Here is an 18795-nt window from a genome sequence, read left to right on the forward strand (position 1 = left end):
ATCATTAACTTCCATTCTATTGGATAGCTAATCAAATTCTCAAATACATGTCAATGCTAATACATATTAACATCATTAGCCTTTACTATTTTCTGGGATCGGCCCATTTTCTGGAATCAGCTAATCAAGTTCATTTTCATATTTTCCCTTCATGTTCATGCCAATATTAATAAACTTTATTGGTATCATTAATCACCCGTATCGGAAATGACTAATCAAGTTCATGTAAATATCAATACCAATATAACATATTGGTATCATTAGTCTCCCGTACTGGGAACGACTAATCAAGTCCAGGTAAATATTGCTATCAACATAACCTATTGGTATCATCAGTTTCCCGCATTAAAAACGACTAATCAAGTTCTTTATAATAATTGATATCATTGGCCTTTATTTTTTGTATGACTAATAAAGTTTTTCATCCATTTATTTTTTCCTTTAAATTCAATGCCGATATCAAACCAACTGATATCTTTAGTCTTCATACCATAGATGACTAACCAAATCTTAATTCTTCTTTCATTTTGTTTTTTTTTCTCCAATTCATTCATTTTTCAATACCAATTTAGAAATCATAAAAAAGTGAAATTAACAATTCTATTAGCATAATAGTTAGCTAAGAATAGATGTTAGACACCTACTTGCCATACATGATGATTTTGCACCTCCTCTGACATGTGGTATAGTCGGTAACACAAAACTAATTTTATTATTATCATTTCCATAAAACTAGGAATCATATCTAGGTTTCAAAATAACAATTCTCATTAGTTATGTATGATACATGGAATAAATTCCTCTTTCTCAACTTATTTTTTATATTTCCAACTAATTTAACACATCACACAACACATTCATAGTTAAATGGGAACTTTCATCCATCACAAAGAAATTCACAACGGAAGTCCTTGACCAAATACACCCCCTCCTATTTTAAGAAACCATGTGTTCCTTTTAATTTTTCTTCAACTTCTTTTTCTTTTTTTATAAATCAATTTACCTCATTACATACACAATTTCAACACAATTCCACGCAATATTTAAATCAATTTCATCCCTACCCTTTTTTAAGGATTTAATAGGCCGAACCTATGCTACCAATGAGTACACAAGGTTTTCTTCAAGCTTTTATATCATTCACTTCTTATCCTTTCATTTTTATACCTATTGTAACACAATTCAATCCAATTTTCATAACAATTAACAATTAAAATAATTAAATTTATTTTCCTATTTGTCTAGGCTGGAATTCACTCATCAAAAAAAGAGACATGTTTTCTTTCTAATTTTTTACAATTCTCACTTAACACAAACTTTATTCCTGGGCAAAAACATAATTCTAAGCTAAAAATATCATTCCAAACAACACAATACATTAAACTCAACTTTTCATAATTAGTGTATACATCATAATATGCTCATAAACACATCAAAACTTTAATCAATTAATAAATAAGGTTCCTTACCTCTCAACAATGATAAATCAATGAGAAAATTGCAAAGAAACTCAAGTTTCTCCTTCAGTACTCTTCACTCTTCCTTTTTACCTTTCTAAACTCTTACTTTATACCCTTAAAAAACCCTTAAATCTTAGGCTTTTGTTCTACTTATATTTTTGTGTTTTCCCCTCAAGAATTTGGTAAAGAAATAAAAAAAAATCCCTTTTCCTTTTCTCTTTATAGTGGTGCCAGCCACAAGCTTCTTTAAGAAGCTTTAGTGTTTTATGTTTGGTCAAAGACCGCAATGCTTTTATAACTATTTCATGTTTTTCCATTTAAACAGAATCATGTCTCGCCCCATTTTGAAATATCTATCTAAATATTCATTCATTGGAACATTTCTTTTCAATGATTTATTATTATTTCCATTTAAAATATTGAATTAATCCATGTCATTATTAAGTTTAATTTCTGATATTTTTACTAACACAATAAAATTCTACCTGGGGTTTACTGGGGGTCTCCATTCATTCTTCAACAGTGAGTTGATCAGGAATTGTACTTCATAATTTATTTTGATTTGCTTTATATGAGGTTATCTCAGTCTTGTAACCCGAGTTACAAGTTTGGCAGGGTAACTCGAGTTGTTTTTTTGGTTTGTTTTTTATGCTATAAGGTTATTCCTATCTCACAACCTAAATTATGGGTTTGAAGGGTTAACTTTAGATGACTCGAGTTTTTTATCTTTATTTTAATTGATTTTTTTAAAAAAATCCTTCAATATTGGGTTGATTGGGAATTAAGCTTCATTATTTGTTTTGATTTCTTTTTTATAGAGCTATCTTGGTTTCATGACTCGGGTTATGGATTTGACATATTAACTATGGTTGATTCAACATTTTTTTTGTTCTTTTTAAAATATATTTTTTCAATTTTATTATTCAATATTGGATTGATTGAGAACTAGATTTTATATTTTATTTTGATTTGCTTTATATGGGTTTGTTATAGTTTCGAGATCCAAGTCGCAAATTTGATAAATTAATTCAAGTTGACTCAGGTCAACTCAAAATGTTGTTGTCTGATCAATAGTTTTTTCTTAAAAAAAAGATTTGTTTTGATTTCTTTTTTATAGAGCTATCTTGGTTTCATGACTCGGGTTATGGATTTGACATATTAACTCTGGTTGATTCAACATTTTTTTTGTTCTTTTTAAAATATATTTTTTCAATTTTATTATTCAATATTGGATTGATTGAGAACTAGATTTTATATTTTATTTTGATTTGCTTTATATGGGTTTGTTATGGTTTCGAGATCCAAGTCGCAAATTCGATAAGTTAATTCAAGTTGACTCAGGTCAACTCAAAATGTTGTTGTCTCAATAATTTTTTCTTAAAAAAAAGAGTTGTCTTAAATTATTTTAGTCGAACTATGTTTTTATTGGTTGTCTTCGAATTCATCAAATTAACTAAGTTATACTGAATCAACCTCCATGTAATTTAAATTTTTTGTTCTACTAGAAAAAACATTAGCAATACTTAATTATTGTTTTATATTCAAAATAAATTTAATCTGACTTACAATACATTACAGCATAAGTGAAAAAAAAAAAGAGAGTAACTCTTTCCTTTGTACGTAGTAGTCCAATGCAAATAAGATAATAATGGACAGTATTTTCTAATCAGCTCAGTTTCCCCCTCTTATTTTTTTTTTTTTCCTAATTAAGAAAGTTCAACAAAAGGGCTCCATTCATATATCTACATTTGTTATTGTGAAAGATGTGCTGTCAACCATATTGAGTCCTGCAAATTCCATCGTGATGACATCAAAACATGGACATCAGATAAGTTCGATAGAGATCTAATGAAAAAAACAAGACATAAACATGTGCATTCAGCGAAGAAACATGTGTTTCATACCTCACGAAATCTTGTTTCTTGCTCTCTTTTCTATTCTATCATGCAAATAACACCAAATTCTTTATACAAGACAAAAACGTTTGCTATATTATTACTTTTATTAATGGTAATAATAATATTATTATTAAAATAAAAAAATATAAATTTAATTTTAAGGCTGCTGCTACCACTACTACTACTATTACTACTACTACTAGTATAACCACCACCACTATTATTATCACGTTTTTTTCTTGACAAAGAGAAATTTCACCATTTAACCTTATAATTTTTTTTTCTTGATATTAACACACGCTACCTGGATCATGTTTGTAAATATCTACACTAGATACTCTTTTTAGAACCATTTCTATTATATTCATATTACTTATCTAATATGTTCCTGTTATATTTAATTAATAGACTACATCTAATACATTTAGATTTATATAATACATTTAATTTATATAATATTTTTTTATATTTGATTTTTTATTCCATTTTATTTGAATAAAATTCAAATCTATATTCATTTAGAATTTATTGAAAATAAAATTTAAAATTTCTTAGAATTTATTATTCTAAATTAGAATTTAGAATGATTTACTATTATTATTATTATTATTATTATTATTATTATTATTATTATTGTTGTTGTTGTTACCGTTGCTGCTGAAATAACAAAAAATATAAACATAATTTGAAGGATAAAAATAAAGACTATAAAAACTTTGAGAAAAGAACAAATGAAAAAAATAAGAAATCAAAAGAAAAAAGGACCAAATTGAAATTATTATTATTATTCTTATTGAAAAAAATAAAAAAACATGATATGAGGGATAAAATTAAATATCATAAAAACTTTGACAAAAAGAGCAAATGACAAAAATAAAGAATCAAAAGTAGAAGGATCAAATTAAAAAACTTTCATTTATAAATTAGAATTGAAGGATTGAATTGAAAACAAATAAAACTTTAAAAAAAAAGAGGCAAAAATTAAAACTAAAATGATTGAATCTGAAACACCAACAACAATAAAGACTAAAGTTGATTTTCTAGGGTAGGAGAGAGAAATGAAAGGGAGAAAAAAAAGTCATTGGTGACAAACCAACCACTTTTAGATGTCACGCGTCACCAATAAAGGAAGAGGACACTAAGGATAACCAAATAAGATGACGAAAGATCATTTTACACCAACAAGAAACATCACATGCACCATCCAAAGTGCGTGGTGTCTCTCATTCGCTAGTACGTAAACACGCGCAAGCAGCTTTTTGCATTTAAAAATTATAAATTAAATGATAAATTATGTTGCAACTCCCAACCAAATCAATAATTACAAAAAAAAAAAACAAATTGTGAAAAAGGCTTCAATAACCTTGTTTCAATGGTTTTTTTTTTCCCTTTAGATCATATACATAATCTTATTGTATTCTAAAAAAGAAAAAGACAACAACACGCTTACCCTACAATGTTAGTTTTTTTTTATATATCTTTATGGTATTTTAGTTATTTTATTGTTCATAAATATATTGAATAAACAGAAATATTCTCAAACAAATTCATAATAACTAATGCATCACATGAAAAACCAACTTTTTTTTTTAGAAGGAGAAAGAAATCATTACACATTAATGGCGAATAATTATAAAGGTTGTTATATTGTTTTTGCCTTATGTTTTAGTATTTTTGTAATTATAATTGTGCATTTTTTTATTTCATAAAACTTTGTGCTAGGAAAGCATTCGACCACCAAGAGCTTGAGCCCTTTAATTATCAAATAAAAGAAAAAACTTGAGCCCTTCATTTGATAATACAGCACCACAATCCATATCCAAGCAGTCAAGGTTTGATTTTATTCATTTATTTTACTGCTAAAGCTCACAATGCAAGAAAGGTTGGAGAAATAATAATAATAAAAAGCTGTTACCAATTGAAAGAAAAAATAAAAAATTAATTGTGTGTGTGTGTGTGTGTGTGTAAGGTACATTAAAAACCAAAATGTCAAATTAGGGTAGGAAGTTGGTGTCCATCTTAGAATCATTTTATCTGTCGAAAGCAAATGTCAAATGTATCCTTAGTTTATGTGCTTAAATGTATCTTGATCTTTTTTTCTCTACCTTACCTGATCTGTCATTAAATGTTCTAATATTAAATTAATCACTAATTTTATAAAAAAAAGTTTAGCTTTTACTTAAAAAAACAAATTAAGAGATAAATAATCAAAATTGAAAAGAAAAGAAACATAGGCCCTTTTCACAAAAGACATGCAAATTCTCTATTTGATCCCTCAAGTTTATTTTTTCATCTTTAGTTTCTATTCTAAAAATGTAATTATATTTTGATTCTAAACTTTATTTTTATTACATTTTAGTTCTTTAAAACTAAAAAATTAAAGAAAAAGCTATTGAATGATCGAATTCTATCATCAACAACTTTAATTTTGGTGTTTATAGATTCAATTTTAAAAGATGAATGAAATGAATTTTATTTCCAGTATCAATGATACCTAAAAAAATTAGATATGGACTAGATAAATGTTTTTTTTTTGTTTGGTTTGATTTTAAATGTCAAGGCAATTCATAAAATGATTTTTAGGTAAAAATATTTAGAAAATTAAGTTTTTGAAATCCAAATTCATTAGAACTTGATTTCACAATCATCAAAGGTAGTCAAAGCTTGAAACGAGGTAACAAATAGATCGTCTATCTACGGAGATAAAGTGTCGCCACCTATTATGTATTACTTTTGAAATAAATTTTGAACTTTTTATGGTAATATTGTCAATTAATATAAAAAAGTTACATAAATCTAATATATATAATTTTTTTAAATTTATCATTAATATTTAATGAGAATAGTTTTTTAATTTTTAATTTTTATATAATTTTCTGAAATTAAGTTTTATACTTTTACGTTATAATTGTCACAATATTTTTTTTTTCTTTTTGATTGAAATTTGCTTCTCATATTATTCCAAGTTTTTATTTAAAAATATAAAAACATGTTTTTTACTAGAAAATTAAAATATAAATAAGAAAATGGGGTCTGAGCTAAATAAATATTTTTTTCTTATCGATTTAAATCGAATATTTATTTTAATTGTTCTAGGTTTCTAGATCATCAAATAAACAAAGCCTTACTAATCTTACTTAGGTAAGCATTTATTCATAAGCTAGCATTATCAGTCACGGCTGTTTGCGGTACGAGACCAGTATTCTTTAACAAGCTGCCCAAATAGTGATCCTTCCTTGTTCATCAGCTTCAATGGCTCATCATACTCTACCAATTTCCCTGTCATTGCAAATGCACACAATGTTTTTATGTTGAAATGGAAAGTATCGTTCTTGGCATTGATAGTTTAGGATATGCAACTCACCATCACTGATCGCAAGAACCATAGTGCAGTCCATCACAGTCGGTATCCTGTGCGCCACGGTTATTACAGTGCAGTCTGCAAATTCAGCTCTAATAGTTTTCTGGAGAAGAGAGTCTGTTGCGTTGTCAATTGATGCAGTGGCTTCGTCAAGCACTAGTATCCTGCTTCTCTTTAACAATGCACGTCCTAAACAAAATAGTTGGCGTTGTCCCATGCTCCAGTTTGATCCATCTTGTGCTACTGCAATATTCGAGAAAGTAATGCCAGACAATTCAAATGAAAGCAAAATACACGTTCGTTCTAAGATTCTTACCTAAGGAATTCAGGCCCTCTTCTTTCTCTTGAATGGCTTCTCGAAGATGACACTTTTCAAGAACCTTCCACACATTCATGCGAATAAATGGGTTATACGAACTACATGGGTGGGATATTATTTATGTGATGGATTTTTTTGAAAGAAAAAAACCACATTTCAGGAGCCCATTATGTTTATGTGTGCAGACATTTGATATGCCTTTCGTTGTGTAACAATGGCGCAACACAAAAGCAGTCAGCCATATGGAAGAAACTGTAAAAGAATTCTATCATTCAATAACATGTCAGGAGAAACTTTTTACCTCCCATATTTCTTGATCTGTATGCTTCAATAAGGGGTCCAGATTGTATCTGACAGATCCGACAAAAAGTGTTGGATCTTGTGGGATGACTGCAAAATGAGATCTTAGATCATGGAGCCCGATTGTGGAGATGTCGAGGCCATCTATAACTATTTTTCCCTCAGTAGGCTCCACTAAACGGAACAAGGCGCTTATGAAAGTTGTCTTTCCACTTCCAGTCCGGCCAACTATCCCAATTTTGTGCCTTCCTTCAATTGTGCAAGTTATTCCCTGAAGAACTAGTGGAGCATTTGGCCGATATCTAACCTGCTTGATGTCATTTGGTGTAAGTAATCATAGATATCAGTTCTTGAATAGAAATTGAATATGCTTTCGATCTTTACCTTCAAATTGAATATTTCCACTTTACCATCAGCAGGCCAGTTGGTGCTAGGTCGGTTGGTCTCTATTACCTCTGGAGCTTCACTAGGAATATGCATGTATTGTTCCAGTCTTTCTACTGAAATGATTGAATTTGATACTGAGCATTGGTATTGGGCGGAGAAGACGAGAAATACGTTTAATGAAAGGCCATATGACAGTTCCATTCCAATAAACCCTGTCATGACATAATCAAAAATCTTTCTTAGTAGACAACAATGCTATAGAAATCTGTGTTTCTGAACATCAGTTACATTTTAAAGCATGCACAACAGAATGTATTGTTTAGATTCGTGATGGAGGCTCAAGAGATAGTAGGAAGGCATATATCCATGAATTACTGCAACCTTCAAGTACAAAAAAACTATAATTTCTCTGTACGAGAAGTAGTTGGAAAATTTAATTTATGACTACTAACCAGATGCAGAAGCTGTAAGATGAAGCAATATCATGGTAAGAGTTGACGATGAAAGAACAATTGCACATAGTAATTCCAGCCGTTGGATCAGCCACTCATCTGCAGTAAAATTGTGAAAGTATGGGCTTGCATTTCGGTCGATGAGGTCGAGATTCTTCGAAAAAAATCGAGCTTCCTCCCCAAAAGCTCTGATTGTCATGGCTCCTGCAATTGATTCAGCAAGATGGCTTGCAACCGAGGACTTGCTTGTGCCATTGATTCGCATCAACTCTTTTGCAGAAGCGAAATAATACCTCTATTTGTTGAATGAAAGACAAAAGAGGATTTAAAATTGTCTCATCAAAAAGTGTGATACTAAGAAATCATTACAAGAAACACACGGTGCAAAATTGGTTTCATTTTTTTGTGTATTTATCACCTACAAAGGAGCATACAACGTGTTTCCAAGTATGTACAGTCATTTTTATATTAACATTAGGAACCATGCCTCCAAATTTTTTATAGGAACACAACAATTAGAAATTCTAGGGAAACCATTTCAAGTCTCAAGCTTCTGTAAAATGGTTGCAAGTTTGAGGCTCTAGAGCCGGCATTTCCAGCAAAAATGTTAAGGGACCACTTTCAGGCTTTCCTTCTCAGGATCCCACGTTGATGAGAATATAACTTGGTAATGACCTTTTATTATCGGAATCTATGGTGAGATAATGCAGTTGCTTAGTGAAATTGGCGTGGTATCCAGATATTTTCTTCAAAGACACGCAGCAGGATAATGTGGTTGCATTCAATCCCTCTTACGAGAAAGCTAACAAAAGCTGTGGCAATTCTGAACACAAATGAAACTAGCTATGTGTACATATTGTTAAATACCTGCAACACAATATTCAGATAAATCATGGGAATGATGACAAAAAGGACTGGCCAGGTAAGGAAAGCCAACACTGCAAAGTTGAAGTATGTATTCATGGTTGATCCTATTGCAATGGTCAATCTGAAAGCCACTTCAAGGTCAGTCACGCTCAAATCAGATGATACCTACAAATATAAACACCATATCAGTTTGGAGAAGCTTTTCAGTCCATGGAAAAAAAAGTAATAGTTATGAAAACCGTACTCGACTCAGTATTCTACCCAGAGGTGTTGAATCATAAAAGGACATTGGTGCTCGAAAAAGAGAAGTCAATAGTGTGGAGAAAATAGATTCCGAAGCCCCACAGCCTAATTGAACTATGAAGAATGATCGAAGGAGTAAAAATACCGCCAAGCTACAACCGATCACTGAGTAAACTGTGAACATGGTTACTCTGCTTACATGAGAATTCTGGATGTTAGCAGCTAACCAATAGCTTTGTATCACTTGACCAACAATGAATATGATGTGGGTTATAATTGCGAAAGAAAAATACAGGAAGCCCTTTCTCTGACTCAAGTACTGTATGTAAGGCTTAAAACCAGTGTCTCCAGATTCTCTTTCTTCTCGCTTAATCAGTTGATCCCCTGAAGGTGCTCTTAACTTTTCTTTAGAATGAACTTTCTGGATTTCTTCCGTTTTGGAACTTTCAGCTCTTTTGCTGGAATCATACTCAACTTGTGTATCAGAACCAGCTGTGTTCTTGTGTGCATTGACAAGGTCTTGGAATTCTTGGCTGGAAGCCATCAACTGACTGTAAGTATCAGATCTAACGATTTCTCCACCAGACATCAACTGTCAAGTAGTCAAATAAAATGATAGTTTGCATCTCATATTAACAAATTGGGATGATACTTAAATAGTTAAATAGGATAATGGAGAAATTGGCAGCAGGATTAGACGTATCTAACCAAAATAGAATTGAAAGCTGGAAGGAAGTCGATTTGGTGGGTCACAAGTAAGACTGTCTTTCCAGACAAAGCTCCAGTCACATAATCCTGCAACAAGCCACACTAGCTTTAACTAAAACATTCGGAACTTAACAATTCAAGATTGCATAGAGATGAAAATTACATTGAAAAGGCTTGTTGCTGTATGTGCATCAACAGCACTGAAGGGATCGTCCAAGAGATATACATCCGCGTCCTGATATAGTGCACGTGCAAGTTGAACCCGTTGTTTCTGTCCACCACTCAGATTGACACCTCTCTCTCCGATCTCAGTGAGGTCTCCGAATGGTAAAATCTCAATGTCCTTTACTAGAGAACACCTCTCAAGCACCTCTTGATATCTTATTGGTTCCATTGCAGCCCCAAACAGAATATTTTCCTGTATTGTCCCTGTTTGAATCCATGCAGTCTGAGAAACATATGCTATCTTTCCAAAAACATGGACCTGGAAAATATTGAAACGGGAGCTTTTAGTAAAGCTTGAGTAGGATCTGTAGAAGTGTAGTATACACTAGATTTATCATTATTACTTACTATTCCAGTAATTTTTGGAACTTCTCCAAGAACTGCTGCCAAAAGAGTTGATTTTCCTGAGCCAACCTCGCCACAAATTGCAACCTTTTCACCTGGTTTAACCACCACATTTATGTTTCTTAATGTAGCCTTCGATGAGGAATCAATGGCCCATGAGATTTCAGTGGTTCTGATTAAAATAGACTGATCATGCTCTTTGCCATTAAGCTTCTGCCTTGTAATACTGTTCCGCAATTCTGGAGCTTCAAGAAACTTCACAATTCTATCTAGTGAGACCTTTGCTTCAATGAAGACTCCTGCAACATCTGGAATCAACCTAATTGGTTCCTGAACAATGCGCAAACATGCCAGAAATGTGAATACACTACTGGCAGAAACTGGAATTCCAAGAAGGTAGCATGCCCAGAAAGTTATGGCTGGCACCATAACAGGAGATGACCAAAATAAAACCATATGGTACCCTTTTTGCCATAGAACTCCTGATATCCACTGGAATTCTTCTTTCCTTAATCCATCTACAACATTCTTGAAATGTTTTTCCCAGGCATACAACTTCAAGATTTTCATATTTGCAAGTGCCTCTGTAATGGCCTTCAGTCTCCTATCTTGTGCCACCATGAGCTTTGTCAGATACTTGTGCTGTAATTTGATTAACGGGTAACTTGAAAGCACAAGCAATATGACAGTCACTAGAGCTGCCAGAGTTGCCAGCCCAATGGAATAGTAAACTATAGCCAAGGCAAGACACAATTGAATGCTTGTTGCCCATATTTGATGAAACCAAAATGGGAATTCACCAATTCGATAGGCATCTACAGTGACATAGCTCACTATTTCACCAGAAGAATGAACTATTTTAGCAGCGTTTGAAAGCTGTAGTTGCTTTTGATAGATAGCTGCAGATAACATGGATCTCACTTGAATCCCAATCAGTCTTGTTCGAAAGCGCCAATGCCTCTCTGACAGAGACTCTAAGACTTTTGCTAAAAACAGCCCTGCTGTTAGCACATAACCCTCATATTCGAATGCTGCTTTGCCTTCTGCAACATCAATGAAGGCTTTTAAAAACAACGGGCCAGTAGCCAAGGATAGTACCTTGATCAGCGCAAAAAACCCAGAAATTAAAATTTCTTTCCAGTGCCAGGAAATGATTACTGAAAGCATAGAAATGGAATCAGACAATCCATTTTGTTTTCGTGTTCCTAGCTGCCCCATATACATTAAGTAGCAAGTCTTTGCTCGATCTGCCTCTCTTAACTGTGGAATATCTCCATCCTCGAGGATTTTCTCCTTACCTTTCTTCATTAATGGATTCAACCACCAAAATGACATTTGACTGAAAAACCCGGCATTGGCAAAAGGAGTGATATTGTCGTTTGAACTGATTTCACCGTTGGCATTGTCTTTCTCACCTGGCAAAGGTTCATAGGATGCACCGTCGCTGATGTCTAAATCAGTGCTTTCATAACTTTGTCGCTTGAAACCACAGAAGAGGAAAAGAATTGCCCCAGGAAAGGATAAGATATCCAAAAGCATCGGAACTGACAACGTTTTGTCTGAAATCGCTCCCCAGATTGATGAAAAACAGAGAAATCCAGAAAACAAAAATGTGATAATTAAACAGAACTTCACTGTTGCGATTTGGGGAGACGGTACTTTTTTCAGGCTTACCAATAAATTTACTAGCAACCATGTGAATCCCTGGAATAGTATTACCAGCCACCCATGAAGTGGTAAAATGGTTTGATCTCTACCAAGCTTCTCAGAAATCATCCATATTCCCCAGCCTAAGTATACCAAACCCAAAATGCCATTAAAAATGGCTGAGACATATATGACCGGAGAGGAAGGTTGAGACTGCGATGGAGCAGCAATCTTCCTTGAGACTGATTTACAAATGAAGATAGATAAGACAATCAACAAAAGCAGAATGTCAACAAAAATGATCAAAATGTGATGGCTGCATGAATATGGGCTGATTAAGCTTGAAATGCATTTCTTCGCAGCATTGCACGAACTTTCAGAATCATCACAGAAGACTGTCCAGGGACCTTCCTTCATGTTGTTTCTCGTTAATTTGTTAGATCTGCAAACAAGGAAAAAAGGCCACTGATTCAAGCTTTGGCACTTCTAACATGGCTTTCTTATATGTCTAAATCGATATATTCTTGTTATCTGGAATTTGACAGATTTGTTTCTATAGAACATGAATTCAAGCACAAAAAAGCTACTGATTCAAGCTTTGCATATATGGATAATATGTGTGTGTGTGTGTGTGTGTGTGTGTGTAACATAGAAGGATAAGATGAAATAACATTTGTGACTATGAAACAAGACACAGAGAACTGATATCCAAAATTCTGAATAGCCTACTGTAGTCAGATGCCTGCAATCTAACTATCTTAGGCATTAGGATACACCCCAGTGTCATACAAAATGAACCAAAAAAGGACAAAATCAGTAAAATGCACTTTACCACTACCTTAAAGTAATGTTCTTAGTTTGGGGAAAAAAAGTGCTATACAGAAAAAGAATAGGAACAAGATGGCGGCAAAAACTGCACATACATAGCTGGAAACTAAAAATACAGTAACATCAAGAGACACATATTTTTGGCTTCTAGTATAGTCTTTCTTAATCTCTCAGTGCAGATGCTTAACAATATTTTTGCATCAAAGAAACTAGTTCAAACATATTTTAGTTTCAAGAAATGCAGAGTATCACCCTTACCTCTAGAAACCTTGGCTGTTGGTTCTTGCTCTCCTGTTGATTAACCCAGATGCCATTGACATCATATTCTTCATGGAAGACCAAAATAAAGTGTTTATCCAGTGTTTAAACTAGGGACCATCACATAGAATCATTATTGTCGTCTTTCCTGAGCTTCTCCCAGACAAAAGACACGGAATACCAGTATGATACGCTCACTGATTGTACTTGAAATACAACTTATTCCAGTAATTTTAAAGGACGGTCAATAAATAGAAATATATTAAGATCACTACAGCGTGCATGAAACACATATAAAGTGCCTAACCACCTCCCCTATAACCAAAGATATGAACTCTTTTTGTTTTTTGTCTGGGAGAAGCTCAGGAGTCAGGACAAAAGATGTGAACTTTATACAAAAAGAGGACAAAGACCTTGGGCTATTTTTTATCAAAATAAAAAACTTGAGCCTTTCATTTAATATAGCGAGGAACACCAACACTAACCAACCACTCAACTTTTTTTATTCATTATTTATTTTTCTTCCTTTTTTTAACATTCTCTCTCTCTCTCTCTCTCTCTCTCTCTCTATCCCTCTAAGCACTTGCTATTAAACAAGAACGATTGTGGGCCATCGTGTGATCATACATGCATTCCAGGAGGACCAGGTCACCATTTGACTTGCCTCCAGGAAAATGTAGTTGTGTTGGGTAGCTACAAGTCCTTCTAGCGTATTACAAAAATCCTTTTGCATGTGGATTGTAAATCTACATAAAAAAAAAAAAAAAAAAGTTTTATAAAAAAATATCTAAAATCTTGTTTTAAAATAGATTTTTGTTCGATAGCAAGCCCCATAACTATGATATGCTAGAAGGATTTAATTATGTTTTAAACTATTACTACAACATTAGTCGTCTTACCAAACATCTTAATACCTTAGGAAAACAGCTTATCAGACTAGAAAAATAAATACAAAGAACTATTATCAGTTCAGTTGACACCAAAACCTACACACACACACACTAAGGCTGCGTTTGTTTTTCACCAGTTTTTATGCTTGCGGTGAAACAAATGCAGTAAAATGTTTGATAACAAATTAAACTATGTTTTGTATTGCGAGATCCACTAAAACATTAGGTGTAAAACGTAGTTTTTATGAAGTAATTTTTATATGTTTTTTTAAGTGGGTTTCATAAAACTATGTTGTTTTTGCATTTTAAAAGTGCTTTTAAAAAAATTTTATTTTTTTATTTTTTTTCTTTGCTTCAAATTGATATATTTTTTGTGTTTTCATATCATTTTGATGTTCTGATATCAAAAATAATTTTTAAAAAATAAATAAAAAATATTATTTTAATGCATTTCCAAGTAAAAAACACTTTGAAAAGTAATCGTAACTACACTTTCACCAAACATTTTATACATGTTTTTTGTTACACATAAACTTCAACCACAATTTTTACCAAGCACGTATCTAAATCCAACTAACCACAACTAACCGTACTTTTTTTAAACTTAATTTTTTTAAAACCATAACCATAAAAATAAAAACTACCTAAAAAACAAACACCCTCTAAATATAAACCTAAAAATTACAGGGGGAAACACGGTTTTCCGGCATCTACTTGGACCTTTTGGGAACGCAGTTCAACCTGTATTCCTAAAAAAATTAAAATATTTTTTTACTTAAAATTAATTCATGTTTTTAATTTTTTTGGATCATTTTGATGTGCTAGTATCAAAAATAATTTTTTAAAAATAAAAAATATATTATTTTAATGCATTTCTGAGTGAAAAGCACTTTGATGGACCTATTACAGGTTTGGCGAGTTTAGCTTTCCTTTAAAAAAAATAATCATTTCATCTTTTGATATTGAGCTGATAGAAAATTGAGTTTCATAATTTGTTTCGTTTTACTTTTTACGAGGTTATCATAGTTTTAAAAAAATCTCGATATTAGTTTAATGTTCGATTATGCAATCATCTATTTTTGTTATCAAATAGTATAATAAAAAATAGTTTAGAAAAAAAACTTATTAATCCCAATGGAGTCCATTAACCGGTTTGCGGGTTTGATAACCCTAGTTAGCTGATTCACGGATTTAGCGAGTTTACCTATCAAACTTAATATATTTGTTTTTTAGTTTGTGGTCCTTTAGTTTTTCTAATTGTTTTTCATTCTTCTTCAATATTAGATTGATTATTTTGATTGGGAAATAAAATTCATTGTTTATTTTTTTATACTTTTTTATATGGTTATTATGATCTCAAATAAACATCATTTTTTAGGGTTAGTGCTCGATTTTACAAGCATATAATTTTATCATAAAATTAAATAAGAGTAATTTATAAAAACAACAAAGTTATTAAACTCATTGAAGTTCATGATCCAGATCATAAAGTAACCGCGGTCGATCCAATTTGGTATCGTCTCAATATTAAAAAGAAAATTATTGTTTTAAAGTTTTTTAAAAAACTATATCATGTTTTTACTGGCCATTTAAGTTGTTTTTGAACCGATATATTGAATTATTCACTTTGAATCATCTTCCACGCGGTTTAATTTAAAACTCGAGATAAGTAAAGAGTGAGTTAGCAAATTTTAAAATTACTGTATTTAATTGAATTTAATAATATTACCAGATAAAATTTATACTCTTAATATTTTTTAAATTAAAAAAAAAAAGTTATTCTAACCCATAGTGGAGTCAGGGAGAACACACAGGTGTAGCAGTATTTGATGTTTCTAAGCAATCTGGTCCTGTCTAAATTGTAATAATTGCATTCATGTTTTGCATCTACTGCTTTGTTGACATTTATGACAATAAAGTTTGCTAGAAAGGACGTCCTGTTTGCTTTTCAGAGTGGCCCGAAATTGAAGTCCTCCAAAACCTAAAAAATAAAAAATAAATAACCGGAAGTACTATCAATCCATGTGTAAAATGTGTGAGTTAAATAAATTCCCAGTCCCCTCGATTATTAATTAGTCAATGAAAATCTAATTTTAGTTAATAGAAGAACCTGATTAAGTATTCATGTTTCTTCAAGAAACTAACTACATCTAATTATATCTTGACTGATAATTGAGGGGGCTTGGAATTTATTTATTATAAAGAAAGCCAAATGATATGGAAATTATATTATAACTCAAGATATAGATCACGGTGGATCACGATAGTAAAATTATATGGATATGTTATGTAATTAAGAGGACCATGAGGATGTTTTAGTATTTTTCACATTATATTTTTTATTTTTTAATCAAAATGTTGTTGGCGCGTGTTCCAAACGTCCAATGAGTGGTGTACGCCGCACCATTAAAGAGACATGTGAGATGTTTTTTGGTGGTCAAATCTGGTCATCTGTCGTTTTTCTTTTCTTTTCTCTCTGTACAACTAAAATGCATGATTGTCTTCTCATTGTCTGTTGTTTGCTTAGGTCTAGCATGACTGCCAGACCCAAGGCTCTAAGGTCTGACATGGCTACCAGACCTTGTCTTTTTACCCTTTAGTAACTTAAATTTAAGCCTTTGGGTTAGGAGTATTTGAGTATTTTCATCTTACTCAATGATCATTAGAAGATTGTTTGGGGGTGTATGTGTTTTTTTAAATTTATAACATAGTTAAAGCACCCATTTACCCCTAAAGTCAACAAAAATAAAAATTGTTGACCAAAGGCTTTCTTGACTTTTCACAATATTCATAACAATAAAATTTGATTTTTTTTTCTAATAAATAAGCTATGTGAATGTACTGGGATCTATAAGAGAAAGAAGCTCATGCAATCTATCCAGCATGGTTCTGTCAACAAAATAATGATAATAAAATTTGATTTTCTATTAAAATTAAGACATTTAAATCTAGAAAGAAACCTTTTTCTTAAAAACATGCAATAAATTTATCAAAACCCATATCATGAAAATTCTGAAAAGAAGCAATAAAAATGAAAGGCCAAAGGAAATTAATTGTCAATAGCTCTAAGATTATGAGCAGTAGCTCATTCCTTGATAGATTCCACTTTGGTCAACATCAGCCGTTTTCATGAGAGAATTTTCCAGTAAGCGTTGCTGGTGTTGTGACTGTTCTTGGCGGTGGTGATTGAGGCGCTGCTGGTGTTGATGGAGTTGCTGCTGTTGATGGATGGTGGGTGGAGCCTGGAGAAGGAAATTTTGTAGTGGCTTATAGCTGCACTCTATTAGTTATATTATATGATTTATTTATTTTTTAAAGAAATAGATATGAGAAGTAGAAAGAAATTTAGGTGAAGATATTATTATTATATGATGAGTATAATATCTTTAAAAAATAAAATTTAGTAGATAACTAAATTTCAGAAAAGAGCCGCCGTAAAAGAGAAGGAAAAATAACAGAGAATGTATATATATATATATATATATATAGAGACAGACACATGATATAATTAAACTGACAAGACATGGGAGGGCATTTTGTCAAAGAAAATTTATTAACATGAAAAAAGCATGGAGAATTGCTTTTCCAGCTGCCTCGCAAGAAGGAAAGAATTTGGTACACATCTTTTAGATGTTTTCCAACCTGAAGGATTGAGGTGGGCCAGGTGGCAGAGACATTGTGGAATTAATGAGCATTTATGGTCATTATTCTAAAACTTTTTTTTTAATTTAACGGTGTTTGGTAAGCTTGCGTGCACCTCGACTAATCTACAGGCCTTGAAATTAACAATCATATAAGCCTCCAGTGACCATCATATAAGCAACTACAAGGCTCAAACCTGAAACTATAAAAAAAGCAAACCTCTTAACCTCAAACTCTTATCATTGGGTCACCACCAACTTTGTTTTGATGGCCCCTTTATAAATGCTGCATCACAATGTTTGTTACCAAAATATCTACCACTAGGTTGATGACATGACATGTGGTATGCAGCTGGCAGGACTAAATATTTTTCAAAACATCGTAATTATTTTTTAAAATTTCAAGATTTGGGTTATTGAGTCGACCAAATTTAATAAATTCGGTTAATTTAAATGATATAAAAAAATAAAAAAAATTGATAAAAATTGACAATAAAAAAAAGATTTAAAAAAATAACTCGTGTTTACCCAAATTAGCAAGTCAAATCTACGACTTGATCATAATACCGAGGTAACCCTGTCGAAAGAAAACCTAATAAAACTAAGAAATTCAATTACCAAATGACTCAATGTTAAAAAAAAATTTTAAAAAAAATTAATTTTTTAAAAAATAACAAAAAAATAGACTCAGGTCAAATAAGGTTAATTTGTTAACCCGTAATCATGGATATAAGATTGAGATAATTCTAGAGAAAAAAATGAGAAAAATCATAAAAATAAATTCTCAATCAATAAAATGCTACAAGATGAAATTAAAAAAACATCAATTAAAAAAATTAAATGTTGAAGGATCTTATTTAATAACAAAGCAAAAACTAAATGAAAATGCAATAACCTCATAAAAAGAAAACGAAAAAAATATAAAGCTCAATTTCAAGCAAATAAAATGTTGACAAATGAAATTAA

General features: G+C 31.7%; 1 protein-coding gene across 2 annotated transcripts; it reads right to left on the minus strand.

Moving 5' to 3' along the window:
• Window positions 1-6392: 6392 nt before the first annotated feature.
• LOC133678460 (ABC transporter C family member 10-like) lies at window positions 6393-13642 on the minus strand. 2 transcript variants are annotated; one of them, XM_062100766.1, is made up of 12 exons: window positions 13299-13642; window positions 10569-12654; window positions 10159-10479; window positions 9996-10082; window positions 9289-9879; window positions 9045-9209; window positions 8178-8472; window positions 7723-7937; window positions 7340-7645; window positions 7036-7099; window positions 6723-6959; window positions 6393-6637 (listed from the first exon to the last, which is right to left on the minus strand). In XM_062100766.1, the coding sequence occupies exons 2-12, from the start codon at window positions 12627-12629 to the stop codon at window positions 6528-6530; spliced, it is 4452 nt and encodes a 1483-aa protein (XP_061956750.1). In that variant the 5' UTR covers window positions 12630-12654; window positions 13299-13642; the 3' UTR covers window positions 6393-6527. The 2 variants fall into 2 exon arrangements, with proteins under 2 accessions (XP_061956750.1, XP_061956742.1); XM_062100758.1 differs by having other exon boundaries at window positions 6723-6962.
• Between the last annotated feature and the right edge of the window lie 5153 nt (window positions 13643-18795).

The sequence above is a fragment of the Populus nigra genome, chromosome 1 (genome assembly GCF_951802175.1).
Source record: "Populus nigra chromosome 1, ddPopNigr1.1, whole genome shotgun sequence".
In the NCBI taxonomy this organism is placed as follows: domain Eukaryota; kingdom Viridiplantae; phylum Streptophyta; class Magnoliopsida; order Malpighiales; family Salicaceae; genus Populus; species Populus nigra.

Bases quoted from the DNA above. Each gene is read 5' to 3' on its own strand.
- LOC133678460 (XM_062100758.1), bottom strand. From the start codon at position 12,629: ATGAAGGAAGGTCCCTGGACAGTCTTCTGTGATGATTCTGAAAGTTCG. The intron at 9,210-9,288 runs GTACGGTTTTCA...TTATATTTGTAG, and splicing joins TGGGTAGAATACTGAGTCGA to GTATCATCTGATTTGAGCGT. The intron at 7,646-7,722 runs GTAAAGATCGAA...GACATCAAGCAG, and splicing joins TGGAAATATTCAATTTGAAG to GTTAGATATCGGCCAAATGC.